The sequence below is a fragment of the Haliotis rubra genome, unplaced genomic scaffold, assembly GCF_003918875.1.
Source record: "Haliotis rubra isolate DU_JTF1 unplaced genomic scaffold, ASM391887v1 Scf518, whole genome shotgun sequence".
NCBI classification, from domain to species: domain Eukaryota; kingdom Metazoa; phylum Mollusca; class Gastropoda; order Lepetellida; family Haliotidae; genus Haliotis; species Haliotis rubra.
The window spans coordinates 725,641-751,109 of NW_025767211.1; the positions used below are offsets into that span (position 1 = coordinate 725,641).

The 25,469-nt window shown below is 39.9% G+C and overlaps 1 protein-coding gene across 1 annotated transcript; it reads left to right on the forward strand.

Annotated features, from left to right (window-relative positions):
* Window positions 1–543: 543 nt before the first annotated feature.
* LOC124292443 (innexin unc-9-like) lies at window positions 544–24,621 on the forward strand. Its single transcript, XM_046729522.1, has 3 exons — window positions 544–623; window positions 23,470–24,227; window positions 24,449–24,621. The coding sequence occupies exons 1-3, from the start codon at window positions 619–621 to the stop codon at window positions 24,619–24,621; spliced, it is 936 nt and encodes a 311-aa protein (XP_046585478.1). The 5' UTR covers window positions 544–618.
* Window positions 24,622–25,469: the final 848 nt, after the last annotated feature.

Below are 25,469 nucleotides of genomic sequence, written 5' to 3' on the forward strand. Positions count from 1 at the left end.
TAGCAATAATCCCGTAATATCATGGCGGGGGACACCAGAAATGGGCTTCACTCATTGTACCCATGTGGGGAACCAAACCCGGGTCTTCAGCGTGACGAGCGGACTCTTCAACCATTAGGCTACCCCACCGCCCCGACTGAGAAAAATACACAGTTCTATATTTCTGTGTATTTAATAACAATAATCTCATCACTTGTCTGTGTTAGAAGCAATGGTTAAACTCCGTAACATTACAAATTTAATTTACGAAGTAACTTCCCGTTCACAATTTTAGGAAGTGTCTCGTAATATAATTCCACTCCATACAACCAGTTTTAAAGTGCCGTCCTCAAAACAAGTGAACATAGTTTTCGGTGAATGTTATCAGTTTCAAGTTGTTATCAGTTTCAAGTTCAGAAAACATACCCAGGTTTTTTGTATTGGCTGTCGTCCTTGATTGACAGGTGTCACCTGCAAATGAGTTGTCAATATACCAGTAAGGACATGTGGTCATGCTGCGCCTGAAAAGAGGGGAATCCCCTTCAGTGCTAAAAATAACCATGAAGCTTGCATTGAACGCCTGCCTCAGACTGGCTTATTGCTTGAAAGACCGTGAAACCGACAAGGGAAGGCTAAAACATGTCGTAAGTTGATTTCCGTAGTTTTTCTTACGTATTATTACTTTTGTCAAACTTGTTAAATTATTCTGCTTCTAAGATTTATAGGAAATGGTGAAGGAAGCGGTATTTGATCATGTTCAGTAGACAAAGAGCGTTGCCTCCTACTGCACGGGAGAAATGGTATATATTGCTTGTCATGTGGGAACGTGAATGCATGCTTGGATGTGGAGCCCCGCATTGCGGTTTAATACACGGGCACACGCCTTATCGCTCGAAGCGTTTTGACAGTAATGAAAGAAAATACAAGAATTATTTAACGTTGTCTGATATTGTTTAATTCCTTTTTTCTGTACGCTTTCGTTCATTTTATTTAACGCGAGTATCTTTATATATATTTTGATTGTTTAGTTTCATTTATTTAAATATTAGATATCGTTACATTGACGACATGTCATTTAGGGTAATGCATTTCCACATCCGAGCATATGTCATTTTATGCATTTCCTGCGATGTTAGCATCCTTTCAGGTGCATGCTCAAGCACTGAGTAAAATGCTGGGATTCATTACGTTGTCTATTCCCGTACTACATGAATAGCACATCTGCCCATGCGCACAATACACTGAGAAAATATACAAAAAAATTATTAATATATCTTCCATGTCATAAATTGGTTTTCTTGACATGTAGAACCATAGACTTATCATAGCAGCGTCTCCGTCCATGCGATTCTGTATTGAAAAAATTGATGCGAATGCTTACATAAAGAAAATATACTCATGCCAATAATGGTTGTCACCCCCCTCCCACCCCCCTCTCCAATTGAAAAAATTGAAGGGGGTGACAACCATTATTGGCATGAGTATATGTTCATGTTAAAACATGTATTTTGTTACATGCGCGTACAGTGATCGATCTATGTTATTGCATTTCCTCTCGATGTTTTATTTTTATATACATGTTAGTAATTTTTCACCTATGCTCTGTCCCTATGTGGTATTACGTTTGAGATGTGCTCTGAAGATGCTCCGGAATATGTCAAAGGTCTCGATAAATAACGAATCATGGGACTCGTCTCACGATAAAAATACGCAACCGTCCACAAAAAATCCTTTTTAACATCTGGAATCGTTCGTTTCCTGTTCGTTTCTGAATTTCTTACTCCTTCACCTTCTCTTACAATCTGTTAATAATTTAGAGTAATCTTTCAACATACATGTGCTATACTCATTACAACTTCCTACGTTTGTTAGCGAACATGTTACTATCCTCACGACAAATAACAACACCGACAGGCAAGAAAGATATTATCTTCACGACAACTCAACATTTAGTTGTCTCACCGAAGATGAGACAGACAACGGTAAATACACGTATGGTGTACAAAAAGATACCAGTGCTTGAAATAATGCATGTATCAAGTTACGTGTTGCAGATGAAAATGCAATTTCCTGTTTCCCCACAATACCTGAACACCTGGCTGAAACAGTTGAAAAAGAGCAACACACACAAAACACTGATATAACGATCAAAGTAGAATAACCTGACGAGGTAATGTGTTTACGTACAGGTAACATTATATCCTTTGAACTTAGTTCAATCCTACGTGTATTTGGAAGAGTTCCGTAAAAGAATATAACTTAAGCAGTAACTCGAATGTTATACATATAATTATTCCACCACCTTTATAACGAATAGACCCGTGAAGATCCGGGGTAGAATAGGTCTTCAGCAACCCATGCTTGCCACAAAAGGCGACTATGCTTGTCGTAAGAGGCTACTAACGGGATCGGGTGGTCAGGCTCGCTGACTTGGTTGACACATGTCATCGGTTCCCAATTGCGCAGATCGATGCTCATGCTGTTGATGACTGGATTGTCTGGTCCAGATTCGATTATTTACTGACCGCCGCCATATAGCTGGAATATTGCTGAGTGCGGCGTAAAACTAAACTCACTCACTTACGCACTCACTTATAACGAATAGAAGTGAACACGGCAAGAACGAATCGAGATAACCGGTTTTGATAATAGGGGGATGTAGAACGGCCTTGGATAACATTTAACACGTATTGGCTTCAATAGCTTGGACACTAAAGTGCAAAATGACGTACTGGTTTAGTCCGATAGTTAAAGTAGCTAAACTGGGCCCACGTCTTTGATGCGATCTCAGCCCGAAGTCGATCATTACTCTCCTTCACCGTTACAGTTACAGTAAGCTTTTAACATTACAACTGAACGTGTTCAGTGTGTTTTGATGGACACTTGCCGAGTCCCATGTCATAACCATTGGTCAGATAGAGATGCTGAAGCAGATGTATTCCCATCGCTAGGGACTACTTGGATCAATGTCGTTTGGTGGTCCAAACTGGGGATGTCAGTCTGTACTGTATTTTAAGCCATCGGTCAAAACTTAAGAAACAATGTATAATGCTGATTAAAAAAACAAATAAGAAATGGTCATTCATAGGCGATTTGATACAAGTATTATACATTAATTGTTTGTGTTTGGGTCATTAAGTCACTGTTTTGGAGACTATTTTCAGCCTTATTATGTTGGAAAGTTTTCAGTGAAATCCAAGTTTTACTTCTTTTTCCCTTGCAGTTTTGTCTAATGTGCATTCAAATGTAAGTTTTGGCATTCAAGAATTACTTTCGTTTTGGTATCAAAACTAACATTGTGTTTGCAAGACTCATGCTAGTTATGTAAAAAAAAAATTCAATACAAACGGAAGAAAATATTTCTTTTCTAATGATCATAGGGACGTCAAATTGACCTACATCCTGCTACCACGTGACCATTTGGCATTTGTGGAACAAATATTGCAATAATAAATGAAAGCAAATAAAGATCATATGAAAATACTACTGTTCTAAAAATGACATCCACACACGGCTTGACTGAAAACATTTCAATGGGCGGGTCTTTGAGGCTAACACGTTTACGTTGCGTAAACAAAAACACTCGTCTCTCGGAACCGAGTACGCCCTCAACAAGACGGAAGTTTTATCGTATTTTTTGAAATCTCATATTTCTGCTCATCTGTCCCTATCGTTGGAATCTGCCGTCAGGGGTCAGCACTCGGCACGTGCGCTAAGCCAGCTGTTACGTATGTTGCGCGACAGTGAGGATAACCACAGCAGTTATCTCCCTTTGTCTTACGTGTCTTAGTTATTAACCATTTAACGAGACGTATTTTGTAATGTTTTTAATAAGAACAATCTTATAAATGTAGCGTAACAACTCTTAACCTCCCGATATTGGAGTATCTAGTAAATTAAAACAAACGACATGGCGTCTCTTATTTGAGCCTAGCACCATCACGTTCAACATGGCCGTATCCGGTTTCAAGAGAAATGTCACTCTTCTGTGTGTACGACCATATTCTCCAGACGCGCGAGCCTGATTCAGTATCTCCAAGTCGGGGAGCCTAGGCATGTTATCGCAACAGAACATTCCGGTCTCAATGTTTACCCGTCCTCGGCGACACAGATTTACCAGAGAATAGTTTCCTGGTTTATAGTAGGCAAGCAAGACAAACCCATCTGAAGCATATGACATTGATACACGTAGGGTTGCATTGCAGTGAGGCAAAAGACTCAACATTATAAACATCTTTAGGAAACTTCACGTATCTTTATGACGTTTATCAACCTGGTCTTCTGTGTGCATGTTTGGAAATTACTATTATGAACTTTCCTTAGCTATCTGTCTGGGCGTGCCTTACGTTCAGAGTGTTGGGTTTCCAGTTACCATGCAATATGAGCACACTCTAGAGAAAGTCTAAAGCCGTACACTGTGCCTGTTCCTGCTGTTACATGGCAAGATACACAGATGTACAACAGGCGACCTTTTCTGGATCAGTATCAGGACGCACTGAGGGAGTAGTTGTCTCTTATTGTTGGGGTTCGTAGTTTATGGGTAGATGAAGTTAATTAGTAGGAGGGATTGCTGCTGCTACTGCTACTGCTACCAAAATCACAACATCCCATTACTACTTCGGCTACAGCTGCTACAACTACTACCAAACTAGTACAACTACTGTTGCTGTTTTAATATTACTCCCACTACGACTACTACTACTGCTGCTACTACTGCTGCTACTACTACTGCTGCTGCTACTACTACTACTGCTACTACAACTGCTACTGCTACTACTACTGCTACTACTACTATTACTACTACTACTGCTGCCGCTGCTGCTGCTGCTGCTACTACAACTGCTACTACTACAACTGCTACTAGTACTACTGCTGCTGCCGCACTGGTATTGCTGGTGTTTCTGCTACGACTACATACAAACGCTACTCCCCCTACTACTTCGGCTACCGCTGCAGGTACTACTATCATGCCCCTATTGCATCTAGTACTACTGCTGCCGCCGCTGCTTCTGCTACTACAACTTCTACTACTACGTACCAATGTTACTACCACAAATGTCACTGCTGCTACTACTACCAGATCGACTACCATCACTACTACCACTACAACAACGTTTTCATTTCTTCTACTTCCTTTCTTCGCCCGTCAGCATTGTAGGTTTACACCTTATATTTGTTCGTTGGCGAGACGCCATAACACAATTACGACATCAACGACAACTAACCCTTGACAAACGAACTCCAAGAAACCAGAAAATTAGTACGTGGTAACCACCTTGACACAAAACATTAATTTCAGCTGCTTTGGTTAGATTTACTTCCCTATACGAGCAGGGTTTACAGTTTGGACCAGTCCCAAGATTTGAACCCAGATCCTTTGTATGACGAGACCATTCTCTATCATGTCCTGACAGTCATTCAAAACACGTCATCATCTCATTAGGCTGCAGGTATGTGTTGTAGACCCGGGAACGCCTTGTATTGCTCTACGTGTAGCCTCTGTGTATTACTATCACCACGTGGTCAGTAACAACGTGACTGTTACGTTCTATATTTACACACACATCACCCATGGCGATGTTAAAGTAAGTGTGTATTCCCGAGAAATAGTAATCAAACACTGAAAGTTTTTTCTCTGTGATCCAAACACACACCACATAATACCTGAACTAACCTTGAACAAGATACTTGTATCTGGTATAGGTGCGTGTGTAATGCTAAAAAATACCCAGTTCGTCCACAATCAAAACAGTTCGAATACTTGTTCCGGGGGCAGGGTGTGCCGCTTATAAATGTATAGCTTTGCTAATATGATCCAACGATGGTGACTTGGAATACCGATTCCTGTTGATAGCTTGGTATGTTAGCGATAATTTCTGGTTCTCTCATGTGACAGACGTAAAATAGTTTCACCATTTCGGGTATTTTTTTAAACTGGCGTTAATCCAGGCTCACTCTTTAATACTGATGAATATGCATTCAACATATGCTGCAATCATATCCAAAAGATAGGTCAATGTATTTAATTCTTTCCGATACCATTATGAACTTGGCAGGTTTACCAGAGAATCACACAGAATTAGAAAAGACCTGTAACATAAGATGGCGGTACATCTACGTCCTTCACCTTGAGGTGACGTTATTTGATAGTATATGTAACTTTACTGTTATCTGAAATTAACTGGAATCATATCCAAAAGATAGGTCAATGTATTTAATTCTTTCCGACACCATTATGAACTTGGCAAGTTTACCAGAGAATCACACAGAATTAGAAAAGACCTGTAACATAAGATGGCGGTACATCTACGTCCTTCACCTTGAGGTGACGTTATTTGATAGTATGTGTAACGTTACTGTTATCTGAAATTAACTTGAAACATAAGACCAATATTGCACTGTAATGATCGTAATCTTAACATCTGAGAAAATTCCAAGTTCTAATATTATGATGATTTGGTAAAACCGCACCTTTGCGAATTTCTGTTACTCAATAAATTACTCGATCAACCATATTAGTAAAGTTAAAACTCATCAACCCGATCCTCACTGTGGTGAGTATAGTCTGTCTCACAGTCCCTGAACCACATTATTTTCCCTACTGCCAAGCCTTCCATGTAGTGCTAAAGACCTAAATAAAGCAAGTCTAGATTTCCTCAGGTTCAGGATCTGAATCTCTGGTCTCCCTGGAGCTCCTTTTCAATTTAAATGGACTTGTTTGTTGCTATCAAAATTATATATATTCAGAGACTAAGCATTAGTCTATGTTGAGTACTGTGTCTCGTCCATATTAAAGACCCGTTTCGGTACCACATGGCTACAATATACTTCATTTCAAATTGCCATTTCTCTCGAGAATAAATTGTAGCATTATGGATAAACGCCACGTAAGACCAACTGATGTCGTTCCTAGAAACAGTTTCCCGATTAACTCCGAGTGTTACGATGTTATCTGATGTATGTGAGTCTTCGTTAAGCCATGTCGCTTCAAGCCAAAATCAACATGTAGAACTGTTTCAATTAGCGCATCTTCGACGCTGTCAATTCCCCCTGGTATGCCATCTACCTTCCTTCTGGCACAGACAAGTATAAAATGATACTCCTGTATCTTTATGGGAACATCCTTATATTTATGTAGGTGGTGCACTGATAAGGGCTGCCAGAGAGACATCTGTGATGAAAAGAGCAAGGTTGTCTTCATGAAGTCCGATCGTGACTCTGTCTCACATACGTATACACAGGACATCTCGATATCTGTAACTCCATTTTATTTACATAATGATATCTCTCACAACATCTGGTTATCTGGAGCTCCACTTTCTCCATACATCTCTCACAAACCGTCTTTATCTGGAGCTCCACTATCTCCATACATCTCTCACAAACCATCTTTATCTCGAGCTCCACTATCTCCATATATGTCTTACAAACCGTCGTTATCTGAAGCTCCACTATCTCCATATATCTCTCACAAACCATCTTTATCTGGAGCTCCACTATCTCCATACATCTCTCACAAACCATCTTTATCTGGAGCTCCACTATCTTCATATATGTCTTACAAACCGTCGTTATCTGAAGCTCCACTATCTCCATATATCTCTCACAAACCATCTTTATCTGAAGCTCCACTATTTCCATATATCTCTCACATACCCTCGTTATCTGATGCTCCACTATCTCCATATCTCTCTCACATACCCTCGTTATCTGATGCTCCATTCTCTCCATATATCTCTCACATACCCTCGTTATCTGATGCTCCACTATTTCCATATATCCCTCACATACCCTCGTTATCTGAAGCTCCACTATCTCCATATATCTCTCACATTCCCTCGTTATCTGATGCTCCATTCTCTGCATATATCTCTCACATACCCTCGTTATCTGGAATTCCGTTATCTCCATATATCTCTCACATACCCTCGTTATCTGAAGCTCCACTATCTCCATATATCTCTCACATACCCTCGTTTTCTGAAGCTCCGTTATCTCCATATATCTCTCACATACCCTCGTTATCTGAAGCTCTACTATCTCCATATATCTCTCACATACCCTCGTTATCTGATGCTCTATTATCTCCATATATCTCTCACATACCCTCGTTATCTGGAATTCCGTTATCTCCATATATCTTTCACATACCCTCGTTATCTGAAGCTCCATTATCTCCATATATCTCTCGCATACCCTCGTTTTCTGAAGCTCCGTTATCTCCATATATCTCTCACATACCCTCGTTATCTGAAGCACTACTATCTCCATATATCTCTCACATACCCTCGTTATCTGAAGCTCTATTATCTCCATATATCTCTCACATACCCTCGTTATCTGAAGCTCCGTTATCTCCATATATCTCTCGTATACCCTCGTTATCTGATGCTCCATTATCTCCATATATCTCTCACATACCCTCGTTATCTGAAGCTCTATTATCTCCATATATCTCTCACATACCCTCGTTATCTGAAGCTCTACTATCTCCATATATCTCTCACATACCCTCGTTATCTGAAGCTCTATTATCTCCATATATCTCTCACATACCCTCGTTATCTGATGCTCCATTATCTCCATATATCTCTCCCATACCCTCGTTATCTGATGCTCCATTATCTCCATATATCTCTCACATACCCTCGTTATCTGAAGCTCTATTATCTCCATATATCTCTCACATACCCTCGTTATCTGATGCTCCATTATCTCCATATATCTCTCACATACCCTCGTTATCTGATGCTCCATTATCTCCATATATCTCTCACATACCCTCGTTATCTGATGCTCCATTATCTCCATATATCTCTCACATACCCTCGTTATCTGATGCTCCATTATCTCCATATATCTCTCACATACCCTCGTTATCTGAAGCTCCATTATCTCTACATATCGCCAACAAGCCATCATTATCTTAAAACTAAACTCACTCAATATCTCTATCCATAAAACATTTGGAAAGCTTTGCTGAGAGCTGTAGCGTAGTAATCATGATTGAACACATATTGACTTATATGACGCTCTTCGAAATCTTGGTAATAAGAGTGTGCTCGAGTTTTAATGACAAAGGTGTGAAACGTAAATACCCCCCAGCCTGGAGCTGTTTGAACATTACTCGACATAAAGTGAGTGAGTTTCGTTTTACGCCGCACTCAGCAATATTCCAGCAGTATGGCGGCGGTCTATAAATAATCGAGTCTGGACCAGACAATAGAGAAAGTTGACAACTGGGAAGCCGAAATCTTCCTTGTTGTCATACACAACCATGAGAAGAATTATTTGTCACTCTGAATCTTTATGCACAGATCGAAATATGAAACACATGAATGTTGTAACCCTTATCTTTAAAATCGTCAGTAAAAGAGCACTCTTGTTTGTACCTAAAACGTGGAATACATACGCCAATGACGCAACCTTATTCATAATCGATAACATCTCTGTCACAGAAACAGAGAAAGTGTGTTGAAATTCTATTCTACCAGAACAAGTCCAGCGAAAGTAAGCCACACCAAATGTTGACAACATGCATTCCTATGAAGTTTTAAACAATTGTCATCATATAGGGTGATATAGATATGAGTAAGTGTCAGACAAATCCAGTAAAGGAAATCCAGTAAAGGAATCCAGTAAAGGAAATCCAGTAAAGGAATCCAGTAAAGGAAATCCAGTAAAGGAATCCAGTAAAGGAAATCCAGTAAAGGAAATCCTGTAAAGGAAATCCTGTAAAGGAAATCCTGTAAAGATCGGACATGGCCGGAAATATTCTCTTTGTATATTTCTTGGTACTATTAACCCAAGAGAAGTACCTTCAAATCGCAGGTACACAAAGCTATGTCTGTTACAGACATGTCATCGTATCCCGTTTGGGTAGATCGATGCTCATGATGTTGATCACTGGATTGTCTGGTCCAGGCACGATTATTTACAAACCGCCGCCATACAACTGGGATATTGCTGATTGCGGCGTAAAACAACAAGCAAACAGACTATGTCAGGTATATATATATATATATATATTTCCTTTGGCACTGTTCCAGATAGTACGTTTACAATATATTCTGCCTTTGAAGTCATTGATATGTTGGACTTAACTAGTCGACAATACCACTTGTCAAGTTTTCCCAAGGAATGACTCTTTCGACATGTTTTAGCTTGCAACAAATGCCTCTTAATGGGCGTACAGGTCACAGTCATGAGTGCATGACTGTGGAAACATTGTCAGTTGTTCCCAATGCATCTGAGCCATAATAAGAGCTCATATGAGACGCTGTAATCTATGCATCAGAATCATTGTTTTGTATGCAACGTATGCATCTAATATACATAGAATGTATACCTTGTGGACATCTGAGACGCTGTCACAAGTGTCCCTGGGCAAATGGGATATTGTCAGTTGTGCCCCGTACATCTGAGACGTTGTCACAAGTGTACATGGGCAAATGGGAAATTGTCAGTTGTGCCCCTTGTACATCTGAGACGTTGTCACAAGTGTCCCTTGCCAAATGGGATATTGTCAGTTGTGCCCCTTGTATATCTGAGACGTTGTCACAAGTGTTCCTTGGACAAATGGGATATTGTTAGTTGTGCCCCTTGTATATCTGAGACGTTGTCACAAGTGTCCCTTTTGGCAAATGGGATATTGTCAGTTGTGCCTTGTATATCTGAGACGTTGTCACAAGTGTACCCTGGCAAATGGGATATTGTCAGTTGTGTCCCTTGTACATCTGAGACGTTGTCACAAGTGTACCTTGGCAAATGGGATATTGTCAGTTGCCCCTTGTACATCTTAGACGTTGTCACAAGTGTCCCTGGGCAAATGGTATATTGTTAGGTGTGCCCTTGTACATCTGAGACGTTGTCACAAGTGTCCCTGGGCAAAGAGACACTGTTAGATGTTTCTCGTGTACATCTAGAAAATCATGTGTGCAATATAACGGAAACATTCTGAATGTGCCGCGTCTCCTACATTGTTACGTGTGCCCCCGTATTCATCAGAGTCATTGTTACGTGTGCCCCGTATTCATCAGAGTCATTGTTATACGTTCATCGGAGACATTATACGTATTCACCCGCGGGCAACTGGCACATAGCAACCTGTGCCCCATGCTCATCTGTGAAATCGTTAGGTATGTATTCGATACGTAGTGCATGAAACCCGTAAGCATCTACGACAGTGTACGTGTGGTCTCTATGCATCTGACACATCGTTATGTGGGCCCAGAATGGATCTGAGAAAATTATTCGTGTCTGTTGTGACGTTTCGGTCGGAGAAGAACGGAAGAAACCTGTTGAAATAGACGAAAGAGCTTGGCCATTTGACTAACAAGATCCTATAAGACCTTAAAACTGTCAACGGCATCTTTAAAAGGTATCAGCCTACCACTGTTTCTGCCCAGGAAGTGGACATAGAGCGTGTACATCTCCTTGAAAATGCTTTTGCTGTACAAATTCCTTGCAAAGGATGACACTTTGTATGCATCAAAACTGATATCTCATCTTATACTAAACCGTGAAATACGCGAATCTCCACTTGTCCCAGCGAGTTACATTGTGCGATTTTCTGACAACTTCAAAACATCCAATGTTATAGGCACAATGCGTCTCGTCTGTAAATTCGTACAACGAAACATCCTTTGCTTTTCTGTGGTTCTGGTTCATCCTGGTGGTGATGTTTGGCTGCTGTACGTGTTTGAGAAGATCAAAGATCATAATACAAACGCAAATGAAGGAACGTTTACTCGAAACTATCCACCTACAGATGGTGTTTGTCCTGCAGATGCTTGACCATTAACATCGACATTGAGATGCTTGTGATGGACGTTCTGAAATCTCTGTGAAGGAAGTTCCAAAATTTTATAGACTAACAACGACGTTTAGTTAAACCTTGCTTCAGTTCATACAATATGAGTGAGTGAGTGAGTTTGGTTTTACTCCGCCTTTGGCAATATTCCAGCAATATCACGGCGGGAGACACCAGAAATGGGCTTCACACATTGTACCCATGTGGGGAATCGAACTCTGGTCTTCAGCGTGACGAGCCAACGCTTTAGCAACTGGGCTACCCCACCGCCCTCATATAAGATGATATATTATATCATTGAGCGAGGTTAGTGTGTGCACACATCTATAAATTACGCATATGATAGTTATGACACAGTGCTGTCTCTAATTTGAAGTTGAACATCCACAAAGCGGTTATCAAATAGCTATGTTTCGGCAGTTCACCCTTAAAGAGAATCGCATAATGGACCCCTTTAATTTCATGTGATTATGAAAGGGTTTAAACGATTGCATTCGTTATTATGTATCTGACAACAGTTACTGAGCGATTCATAATGGTAACGTTGTATGGTGACCATTGCAGGTAACGATCTAGGTTAAGTCAATTCAACATCACTGGTTCTTACTTCTAACCAATGGATATGACTATGACTATGGGTATCAGTTACGCAAACCCATACAATTATACCACAACAGCAATTAACCTTGATTTCGTTGAAAGAGGGTGTGCTTCAAGGAATTTACATGCATTGATATCCTGCTGTATGTATCTACATGTATCTCTTCATTCTCATGTAGGGGCGGTGGGGGTAGCCTAGTGGTTAAAGCGTTGGCTCGTCACGCCGAAGACCCGGGTACAATGTGTGAAGCCCATTTCCGGTGTCCCCGCCGTGATATTGCTGGAATATTGCAAAACTCATGCAGTCAGTCATTCTCATGTAAATTCAAGGTAATCGTGAGACTAAACAGGAATGCGTATTTCCGAAGAACACAAACTCACAATGAATACTTGGTGTAGTGTTTCTCTATGTTGCATAATCAGTGACACATTAATACATCACGCGGGAGGGTTTTAAGGAAACACTGAAACATTCATGTAAAAATAAAACGTAACACGAGGTGTGCCAAGGCCAGTATCATACACACCGCTCCTACTTCAGTTTATAGATGACTGGCGTCTTACCTAAATACAATGTCTCAATTGGTTGGCTGGTTGGTTTGACGCCGCACTCAGCGATATTAAAGCTATATGGCGGCGGTCTGTAAATATATGTAATCGAGTCTGGACTAGCCAATCTAGTGATCAACATCATAAGCATCGTTCTACGCAACTGGAATACGATGACATGTGTTAAACAGGTCATGGAGCCTGACCACCCGTTAGTCGCCTCTTACAACACGCATGGGTTGCTGAAGACCTATTTTACCCGGATCTTCACGGGCACAATGTCTCACTTGACAATGGTAGGCATGTAAACCACACCACCGTAGGAATAATGTGACCACAAGGTTTACGAATGCTAGTTTAGAAGTCTAGATTGAGTATTGGTCTTTGGAGGCCTTTCATGTTTGATTATACACGACTGGTCACCGTACTGACAATATCACGTTGCTAAATCACGTATTGCACCGGTGAATTATCAGATGGTATGAAGAGGGGGAATTCTGAATCTAGTTAGGGCGGTCATAAAAAGTGTTGGAATGGTGGGGTAGCCTAGTGGTTAACGCTTTCGCTCGTCACGCCGAAGATCCGGGCTCGATTCCCCACATGGTTACAATGTGTGAAGCCTATTTCTGGCGTCACCGCCGTGATATTGCTGGAATATTACTAAAATAGGCGTAAAGCTAAACTCACTCACTCACTGAATCTATCTGTTTTGATTATTACTAGGTTCGAGTTGGGTCTCATCACCCTTCCCAATATCGAGGTGTTCCCAGTATACTCTGATGATGACATCACAGACAGGCTATACCACAGATGGACGGTGATTCTACTGGTATTGTTATCCGTAGTGGTGATGCTTGTCAACCTCGTGGGGGACCCAATCCACTGCTGGTGTCCAGCAGAGTTCACGGACTCTCACTGCAACTACACCGAGGCTTTGTGTTGGATCCAAAACACGTATTTCGTCCCAGCTAACGATTACCTACCGGACAATGTCCTAGAAAGAGAAGAGTTGGAGATAAAATACTACCAATGGGTTTCTATCATCTTACTTTTCCTAGCGCTGTGTTTCAAAACTCCAAATATGTTTTGGAAGATGCTGAATGGGGAGGGTGGAATAAATCTGGAGAAGATGATTTGCTATTGCAATTCAAACCAGATTGGAGACAAGAGAGAAGAAAGTGTTCAGGTTGTTGGAAGGATTCTTGACCGTTGGCTGACGACATCAAAACGAGCTCATTATGGATTGGTACATACCATCATTGAAAAGACTTCCACCTGTTTCTGTTTCTGCCTCGGAGGACGTAATGGGACATATTTAGCAGGACTGTATTTGTGTGTCAAATTTAGCTACGTGTTTGTGTCCATTGGCATTTTGTTGTTACTCAACAAATTACTGGCAATGGAGTATACGGTCTTTGGAGTAGAAATGATTGATAATCTCATTAAAAATAAGGAAATGAGAGAATCTCCGCTGTTTCCCAGAGTCACGTTGTGTGATTTTGAGATACGCCGCCTTCAGAATATTCAACGATACACGGTGCAATGTGTTTTAGCAGTTAACCTATACAATGAGAAAATATTTGCTTTTCTTTGGTTTTGGTTAGTAATTATAACTTTAATTGACTCTACAGTTACATTACATGGATCAAGAAGTTAATGATTCCTTCGGGAAGGACCTTTTCGTTCACAAATACCTGCACTATGTCGACAGAAAGCTTCAGAAAAATCACGCTAGGGGTAAATTCATACGAGACTATCTTTCCACGGATGGTGTATTTGTGTTGAGGATGTTGGAGTACAACACAAGTGAAATGCTGGTGGTTGATATAGTGAAGGTCCTGTGGGACAGTTTTGGGGAGGGCGTCATGGTCTAACACTGGAAACGTTTGGGTTGATTGTTGTGATGTCGTGTCACGCCAACCTGAATAATCTGGATGTGAATTATTTTTTAAAGCTGTAAATGCATAGGGTAAGTGGTGACCGGGTGGAACTTTTAAAAGGCTCCTGATGTGGATTATTTTCTGTAAATTAACAAGAAGATTTTCAAAGAAGTGGTGACCGGGTGGAACTTTAAATGGCTCCTGATGTGAATTACTTTTAAAGCTGTAAATGAACATAGGGATTTTCAAAGAAGTGGTGACCGGGTGGAACTTTTAAATGGCTCCCGATGTGAATTATTTTAAAGCTGTAAATGAACATAGGGATTTTCAAAGAAGTGGTGGTGGAACTTTTAAAAGGCTCCTGATGTGAATTACTTTAAAGCTGTAAATGAACATAGGGATTTTCAAAGAAGTGGTGACCGGGTGGAACTTTTAAAAGGCTCCTGATGTGAATTTTTTTAAAGCTGTAAATGAACATAGGGATTTTCAAAGAAGTGGTGACCGGGTGGAACTTTTAAAAGGCTCCCGATTTTGATCACGTGAACCATTAGGCTACTATTTCATGGATAGGGTGAGTAAATATTGTTTTAAGCCGCATCATTAGTATTGCAGCTATCCGCAGCTTATCTAAGGATAGGGTATAGTTGGAATCGCACAGTGGACTCCACTTTCAGCAACGATTTCTGATAAAATTGATTTTGAGCACCTGAAAGGTATTTATTTGGGAATTGTATTAATGTGTTACTTGATGTTTCCTTCAGTTTGCAAGACACTGAGATGTATGTCAGTTTTCTGTTGGTGGTTTCTTAAGGACAAGAAATCGGAAATTAGATAAATTTAGAAAGCGTAAACGTTTTACATATCAATTGTTAATCCTATATATTTGTTTGTTTGCATTAATCCACGTCATATTACAAATTAACACTATTATAGACGTATCAAAATCTGTTTAAATGTTACGCACTACAGATTTAAGTTGAATAGATGTTTCTTTTATTCAAACGCTTAATCAGAACTATTGAAGCACTATGCTAACGCTCACCTGTGTCTGAGTAACAGACTCCCATAAATGTGTCAGTTGCGATATGCAGGTATATGTTTGATATTTATAGATGTAATGCATAAATCATGTATTAAAGTGATGAAATAGATTATATGTACATGCTCAAAGTGTAGAATGCTGTCGTTCGAACTTGAGCTGTTATATATATATTTAAAATGTTATGTTATATTTATTTAAAATGTTATATTTATGTTAGATTTATTTAAAATTTTATGTTCTGTCAAACGTGACACAAAATAAAAAAAACTTAATACAAAATACATTAGCCCATTGGCGGAACCCATATATGGTAAATATTCAATTATGGGGTATGGATTTGAGAAAAAGTTACAATAGCATTACCCACAGCTCAATCTGAAAGGTCCAGTTTAAGAATTCGTAGTCTTTTTTTAAGGTGTTCTCTGTCTCATATCTGTCTGTCAGATATATACCGCTAGCTTCTTTTCCGCATTCACTTCGGTACTAGTATTATATCTATAGCAGGACATGTTCCAGAGTGTGTTATTTCACACGAAGGTAGACGTCGCCGGATGGTTTATAAACTCTCAGTAGTGTCACATTATTTTGAGATAATACGGTTTTTGTTTCTCTCATGTATATATTAGCTGTAAAATCCAAATGGATGTTTTATAGCTTAATGATTAAGATGTGAAATATTTTTTCATTGGTCACATTCCAAGAATTCCATTTATTGAGTATGATACATTTGACGTGTCGCTCCAACACTGTTAAACATGTATTGTGAATTTTATAATAAATTATGCCGTCAAATATTTTGTTCTATCTCGGTAATCGTGTACATAGTGACTTAATATGACTTTTCTATATCAAATTGAATATTAATACAACTCTTCATCAGGTTAAGGCCTTCGGAATGGTCTTCAACACTCAAATATATACTCATGCCAATAATGGTTGCAGAGGGATGATGAGATGAACGGCGATAAACCATCTGTTCACAGTATCATCTGCATGATCACGTCATCGAGCGTGGACATATAACATTTAGCCGTCTTGCATGGAAGTGTGGTCTGGTTTCAATTGTTCCACATATCATTTAGCTGTCCAAAGTGTGGCTTGATGTATGACAGATGAAATGACTGACTGAGTTTAGTTTTACGCCGCTTTTAGCAATATTCCAGCAATATCACGGCGGGGGACACCAGAAATGGGCTTAACACATTGTGCCCATGTGTGGAATCGAACCCGGGCCTTCAGCGTGACGAGCCAACGCTTTAACCACTAGGCTACCCCACCGCCCCAGATGAAATGAGTCAACTGCACAATATGAGAGAATATATTAGCATGGTAAGAGCATGTTGAAAGAGCAATGAGATGGCAAAATCCTTTCCACTTTCGTAAGAAATCTCTGCTAAAAGCAGAGTCGATAGCACAATTGTTGCTCTTATCAGGTTGTGTTTGTTTGACGCCGCATTCAGCAGTATTACAAGTTTACGAGTCTGGACCAGACAATCTAGTGATTGACCAAATGAGCTGTGATGACTGAGCATGTTTCTATGAGTCACTATCAAATAGTGATGAAATCAGTTGTTCGCGAAAAAAGTGAGCGTATCGTGCCCCACCGGTGGCACCCATGTGTCTAAATCCTTGTTTTAAGACACGGCGTGTCTGTTTCATATCCTATACGAGATCAAACATGCTGGTCATTGACTTTTGTACCTGGCTGTGCAACAATTGAATTGCAAAGAGATGTACCTCTGCACAAAAGCATGTGGCAGTTTTGTATACATAATACCCGGTAGAGAGGGGGAGAGAATACGAAATATTGAAATGATAGCATAATGTTGCTGAGAGAGGAATAACCAAAACGCCTGGTAATGCAAGCATGTATTTATTTAGAGTGAGTGAGTGAGTTAATATTTAACGTCACTATTTATTTAGAATACAATATGCAAGGGCTCGTGGAGTCAATCAACAGTTGACATCCTTATGTGGTTAACTTGTTAAAGGGATCAACCACTCTGGTCATTTGGACAAGGCGTCCGACCTCGGATCTGAATCCCATCAGTGGTTCGAATCCTGTCATGGACTCGGACTTTTTATGACTGGTACATTGAAGCAAAATATGAATGTGTCTAGCCAATACTTCAGCGGTACGTTTTGAACATGGTACACTTCATTAAAATGTATCTGTTGATGATGATGAAAATGCTGATGATGATGTCAGAGATTTAGCGAACGTATTTTGTGGTCTACATCTGAACTCGACAAATGCAGGTTGTTTGTTTGTTGTGTAACGCCGCACTTCTATCCAAAGTAAGCGAACTAATCCTAAAGCCGTAGAGCGTGAGGAAATATGAGGGGTGAGTTTAGTTTTACGCAGCACTCAGCAATATGCCAGCTATATGGCGGCGATCTGTAAGTAATCGAATTTGGACCAGACAATCCAGTGACCAACAGCATGAGCGTCGATCTACGCAATTGGGATTTGATGCCTTGTGTCAACCAAGTCAGCGAACCTGACCGCCCGATCCCGTTAGTCGCCTTTAACGACAAGCATGGGTTACTGAAGACCAATTTCAACCCGATCTTTACGGGTACGAAAACGCTCCTGCTCAAGTGGTCAGCAGACGCGAGCAGCAATGGCATATTATTCTGTTTCTTTGTGTCACTAACGGTACATGTAGATGTAGTCAGTGCATGAACTAGACTAGAATGCATGCTGAACTTTTATTTTGATTATTATTAGGTTTGGTAACATCGATCCTCCTTCCATCCGTGTAACACCTCAAAACTCCGACGACGACATCGCCGACCGCCTCCACCACAGATGGACGGTTATGTTGCTGGCCCTGCTGGCCTTGCTGGTGACGTATCAGGAATATGTTGGCGACCCCATCCATTGTTGGTGCCCGGCTCAGTTCACCGATTCTCACTGTAACTACACCGAGTCTCTTTGCTGGATCCAGGAGAACTACTTCGTCCCCATTGATGAAAGTCTCCCGACAGACGAGGGCAATAAGAATGCTAAAGTCAAGTACTACCCATGGGTGCCCACGATTCTCCTCTTTCTGGCACTTTGCTACAAAGGTCCAAATATCATCTGGACAATGATGAAGACGGGCAAGTGGGGCTAACTTGTATAAGATGATCTGTCGTTGCAATGATTGCCAGATTGGTGACCAAAGGAAGTCGCTATAGAAGAAGTGGGAGACTTCTTACATCGTTGGTTGACGACATCTAAAAGAGCAACTTACGGAACTGTTCATACTATCATTGAAAAGATCTCTGCTTGCTTCTGTTTCTGTCTTGGGAAACGGACTGGAACGTACTTAGCAGGCCTGTATCTGGGAGTAAAGATCTGTTACTTGGCAGTGTCAGTTAGTATGATACTTCTGTTGAACAAATTCCTTGCCATCAAATATACGTTTTACGGATATGAAGTTTTAGAAAGCCTAGTTGCTAACAGAGAACTACCTGAATCGCCGAGATTTCCTACCGTGATATTGTGCGAGTTTGATATTCGTCAACTACAAAATATTCAACGGTTCACCGTTCAGTGTGTGTTGTCAGTGAACTTGTACAATGATAAAATATTTGCCTTTTTTGTGGTTCTGGTTTGTGATAATGATGATGTCTGGCCTCTACAGCTACATCATGTGGATGAAGAAAATACTCATCCCGTCAATCAGGCGTGACTTTGTGAATAAATACCTTGGTTACATTGATAAAGAGCTTCTGAAGAAAAAGAATTCGAAGGTCGTGGCAAAGTTTACTCGTGATTATCTCTCAACGGACGGTGTATTTGCTCTCAGAATGATTGAGTATAATACAAGTGAAATGGTGGTTATGGAACTCATGAGACTTCTTTGGGACAAATCACAGATTTCACTTAAGGCCTAGAAATAAGCGTCTGACAGAAACGGTTGACAAAAGATATGGATATATGGAGCCATTGTTCCAACTTTACCTTTTATTTGGAACATTACATTATGATGGAAATACCTGGTTACCGAAATTTGCGCAACAAGGAACCATGGTAAAACTTCCCCATAGACCTGCCAGACCGATCAGTACCGCACAGAGACCCGTTCATGCTAGAATCAGTTTATTATTATTTAAATAAATAATTCTCAACAGTACATTACAGATGAGGGCCGGTCGGATAGCTTTGTGGTTAAAGCATTCGTCCGTCACGCCGAAGACCCGGGTTCAATTACCAACATGGGTAGAATGTTTACAGCCCATTGCTGGTGTCCCCGACGTGATATTGCTGGACTATTGCTAAAAGAAGCGTAAAACTAAATTCACTCACTCATCATAGATGTGATATTATAATAAGTTCAGTTCATTATACATGACATGTTATATAAAGAACATGTCATGAATAATGTTCATATTACCAATTGTGGTTTATAGCGTCACTTTAATGTGAATTAGTTTATGTTACGTTTATGTTGTATTCAGATTTTCCTTATTTTTGTTTTATTTATATTTTGTTTACGTAGCAGCCTATTTTGGTAAATTAGTTTCTTCCAACGTTGTATTTCCATTCCCAATAGTAGTTTTACAATCAACATTCCACGTATTTCCCATGTTCATATGTAACACTAGCTGCCTACGTCATTGCCATCTATGTTAGGATCCCATGCATCAAGTATCTTAACGTTGCCATAAACAGGGAATAAAGACTGGACAATAGCAAATTTACGTCCTTGCAAATTTGATACGTATCAATCAAATAGCACACTGATTATCTCCAGTTTAATGATAGGCCATCAATCCATAATTAACTAAGATCTGAGTTACCTAAAGAATAAGATACTATGACATACGACATTAATGAGGTATATGCTTAAAGTGGGAACCAAAACATTCCTCAGTTCCTATTCATGTCGAAACTGATAAATCGTAACACGGTGGGCACCGCCTGTCAGCGTAAAACGTGTCAATCCAAAACTGCGCGCAGCCATAACGTATCTATTTAGAATTTTCACATTACCTTTTCTTGAAATGTTGACGATGACCCAGTAGGTTGAAGTCTATAACAAGAGGTCTCTCTGTATTTTTATGCACCCCACACCCCACACCCCACACACCCCACACCACACCCCATCGAAATATAAATCATGTAATCAACTGAAATGATTGAAATCAAATGGTCGTCACATGATCCGACATGATCTCTACAGCGTACTGTGATACTCTACAGATTTGTATGAAAAGTTATTTGAATTTTGGTTTGTTGTTGATTTAAAGCTGTGATACCATATCCGTCTATTGGATATTGGATATTTGAGGTGCGGCATTTTACGACTTTTGTGGAGTTACGCCCCTTGGGTATATCAGGAACCTATGATCGTGGGTCAAGGTCCCAGATTCGCACTGATATATTGCTTGGTATGCCGGCATGTTACTCAAGCATTTCCAAAGCATTAAGTAGGCCTGACTCATTTGGCGTGGTATAAATCACTGCATGAATAATACCGTTCAAAGTAACGTTAACACTAATTTTCTTATGTACATTCCATTACGTCACGCGTTAGAATTTCTTTTTTAGAAAGTACTGATAAATTGTGGTCCCTATATGATACTTGTTTTAGTTTTGGATATATTTACGTTTGTTTCATGGATCATTTTTGTGAATTATATTCATGAGTTACTGTTCATGGTTTATATTTTTATGAATAAACTTTAAGACAATTATTCGTTCATTTTGTCTGATATAAGGGAACCTCGGTACTCCAGACACCGTTTTACTAACCACACACACATAACCGAGGACATCCACTTCAGACGGGTCCGTCTCCGGGTTATGTTTCTGCATGTTTCATAAATAATAATTTGAACCTCGTGAAATCGAATTTAAAACAGATTATATATAAAACGGTACGATGAAATTACGATGCACATAAAAATACGATTTTGCGTTGTGTTGAAACTTAAAACGTTAACACTAGAAAATAACCAGATTGGAGTGTCTATCATTGGTTGTAAACAACAATTTAAGAAATGAAAGGAGACAATTAAATGAACCCGTAAAGACTTGGTTGACACATGTCATCGTATCCCAATTGCATAGATCGATGCTCAAGATATTGATCACTAGATTATCTGGTCGATTCACTCGATTATTACAGACCGCCGCCATATAGCTGGAATGTTGCTGATTGCGGCGTAAAACAACAAACAAACAAAACAAACAATTATACAGATCGTTCACTGAAAATCACTGATAATATCAGGTGTTCGAGAAATAGGTGGACATGTAACTCCTCATCATATTTACACAATTTGAATACAATGCAAACATACTAGTGATGGTTTGTTTGCTTTCTTACGTCACCCAGCATTTCTCACAATGTGTATGTACACAAACTTGGCCATGACATACATGTGTCCTATGCGCTTCCCGCGAAGTCGATCAAATTCCTTAAGAATAAATCTATTTATTACGCATAACAATCAATATTGTAAGTCTTATATAATCTTTATTAATAGATACAAAGAGAGTCACCAAGTATAAATAAACAAACAGTTTGGCCCTAGAAGGTCCTGCAAGTATGCATTGCGCTACTGAACTGGCCTTTCTTCGCGGACATTTCCACGTGAATAGTGTCCACGTGTCAAATTCTGTTTACAACATAATCCTTTCGTAAACAACTTTTTCCAGTTGTGGGTATAGAAATACAGCAGATATTAAAAATACAGGGTATTCATTGCATTGTGTCGTATTAATACTGAATGGACTTTTTTGCAATTTATTGTTCTCATTTAGAGACAAACGGATTATATGTGTATATCGTATACAAGTGTCATTGTACGTTCATGAAAGCTTTATTTGAACAAATTTTATGAGTGAGTATTCTCGTAGCTTCAAGGTATGGAACAACTGCAAAAAATACAACATTAACATATCTGCGTATATGTATATGTGTATGTGTACAATGACAACATAACACTTTATGATACAATTGCTATGATTTATTTTTGTGAGCGACTAAATATCCTTGTCACTACCAAACAATGGTGACACCAGGTGTTTGAGTGTTGTGTCTTGGCAACCATCACAGACACTTGCAAAGGCAAGTCAAATATACACCTGAAACAATGGTAAATGTGGTACATAATTAGGAATTGAATCATCTTTGTCGATGTGTCAAGTTTGAAAATGTCTTCTAAGCGCCCAACAAATTAAACAGTGTGGAAACTAAGCTCCTAGGCTTCGTGTTTCGTAAAGCTGAGCAAAAGCATTTTTAGACAAAGCCACGTGGATCTCTTTAAAATTTTCGTAAACCCCCAATAGCTAACTCTGTATGTGTAAATGTATACTTTGTTTCAACATTTAACCATGATGTTTCAGCCAGTTCTTGAAATAAACTGTGGCATTGCTAGCCTAGATGTGAAGTAGTCTTTGTATAACCATTTACATGTAAAGTCCCCATAAGCCTCTATACATTTATACTTATGCGGACTTCCAATATAGGAGGGGCGGTGGGGTAGCCTGTAGTTCGATTCCCCGCATGGGAACAATGTGTGAAGCTCCTGCCGTGATATTGCTGAAAGCAGCGTAAAACTAAACTCACTCCAATGGGAGATATATTGTAATATTTCTTTCTTTCCAGGTATGTGGTTGGAGCTGACCTTCCGTTACGGCTATTCCCTCCACATTCCGATGACGACATCTCCGACCGCCTTCACCACAGATGGACGGTACTGATGCTTGCCATCATGGCTATAGTGGTTGGCGTGACCGAGTACGTGGGAGACCCGATCCATTGTTGGTGTCCTGCAGAGTTCACTGACTCCCACTGTAACTACACCGAAGCCATCTGCTGGATCAAAGACACCTACTACATCCCCCAGACTGACTACGTACCCACCGACATACACCGACGGGAGGAGAAAGAAATCAAATATTATCAATGGGTTCCGATAATCCTGCTCTTCTTGGCTCTGTGTTTCAAAGCGCCTAACCTCTTCTGGAAGATGCTGAACACGAAGAGTGGTGTGAATCTTGAGAAGATGATCGCGCTCTGTGATGACTGCCAATTTGGATCCGAACGTGAGCATCACATTGAAATAGTAGGACATGTCATAGATCGCTGGCTCAGAGCATCAAAACGGGCAACGTTTGGTATCCTCCACGTCATCATTGAAAAACTCTCTGCATGCTGCTGCTGCTTTTGTCTTGGAAGAAGAACTGGAACCTACTTAGCTGGTCTCTACCTTGGCATCAAGATCCTCTACATGTTTGTTTCCGTTGGCATGCTGTTCCTGCTGAATAAATTCCTTGCGATGGACTATTGGGTATATGGAGCGGAGGTGATCGAACACCTGTTGACGAACAGCGAATTGAGGGAATCGCCAAGATTCCCAAAGGGTAACATTATGTGACTTCGAAATTCGTCAAATGCAAAACATTCAACGCTATACGGTACAATGCGTGCTGTCCATCAATTTGTTCAACGAAAAGATCTTCGCCTTTCTCTGGTTCTGGTTCGTAATCATGATATTCTTCGGGGTCTACAGCTACATCATGTGGCTCAAAAACGTCATCATCCCATCCAAGCGGATCTCATATGTACACAAATACCTATGCAGTATTGATCGTAAAATTGCAGAAGTCTCACGCTGAGGGTAAGTTCACGCGAGATTACCTTGCTACGGACGGGGTGTTTGCTCTGAGAATGTTGGAATACAACACGAATGAGATGGTAGTGTTGGACGTCATGAAGTTCCTGTGGGGAAAATTCGGAGAAAGTGTCGTCGTCTAATTGGTCACATGGAACTGGAATGGAAATCTTTCACCGGTGCTAATAAACTGTTCCCATGAAGTATTTTTGAATCATATATTGATTGAAATCATTGGATCATGGCATTTATACATTATATCGGTACATTCAGCTGGCACACCAGACATGATTTTACCCGTCCTCTAAGTCATCTACATCAATAAGTCGTGTATCAGATATTACGTCTTCTGTTCATCCAACTTTCTAGAGGGACGCCTACATACATGCAAAGAACTCATGCATTCCGTAACACATTCGATATATAGAAATCTAAATCTCTACACTTTTCACTATTCTTTTATCTGGAAAATAAATTGAATGTGATTCAAAAATTAAATCATATCATGACAGTGCAACGTCTTTATTGTACATTCTCTCTGTGACAATATTGCACATATACAGTCAATGTATCGTACTTTCATAAATATTAGTAATTGTTTTCTGTTACAGTTATGTTTTGTTAACATCTTTGTAATTATGTATACCTTCATTCTCAAACCTATAAAATTGCACAAATTATAGCACAAATATATAACGCTCAAATTGTCAGTGGAATAATTATTTTTTCATATTTATTTGACAAACACTTCGGCGTGTACGTTTGCGTGTACATAAAATATCATATAACATGTGGGGCGGTAGGAGGTGGGGTAGATGGTTAAAGCGTTGAAGACCCGTGTTCGATTCCCCACTTGGGTACAATGTGTAATGCCCATTTCGGGTGTGTCCAGCTGTGATATTGCTGGAATATTGCTAAAAGCGCCGTAAACCAAACTCACTCACTCATAAAACATCTTTGTCAGGGATCCAGAAGAACACTATAGAAGACT

Coding starts and splice junctions, on each gene's coding strand:
- LOC124292443 (XM_046729522.1), top strand. Junction 24,228..24,448: donor ATCGCCAAGATTCCCAAAGG/GTAACATTATGT, acceptor ATACCTATGCAG/TATTGATCGTAAAATTGCAG.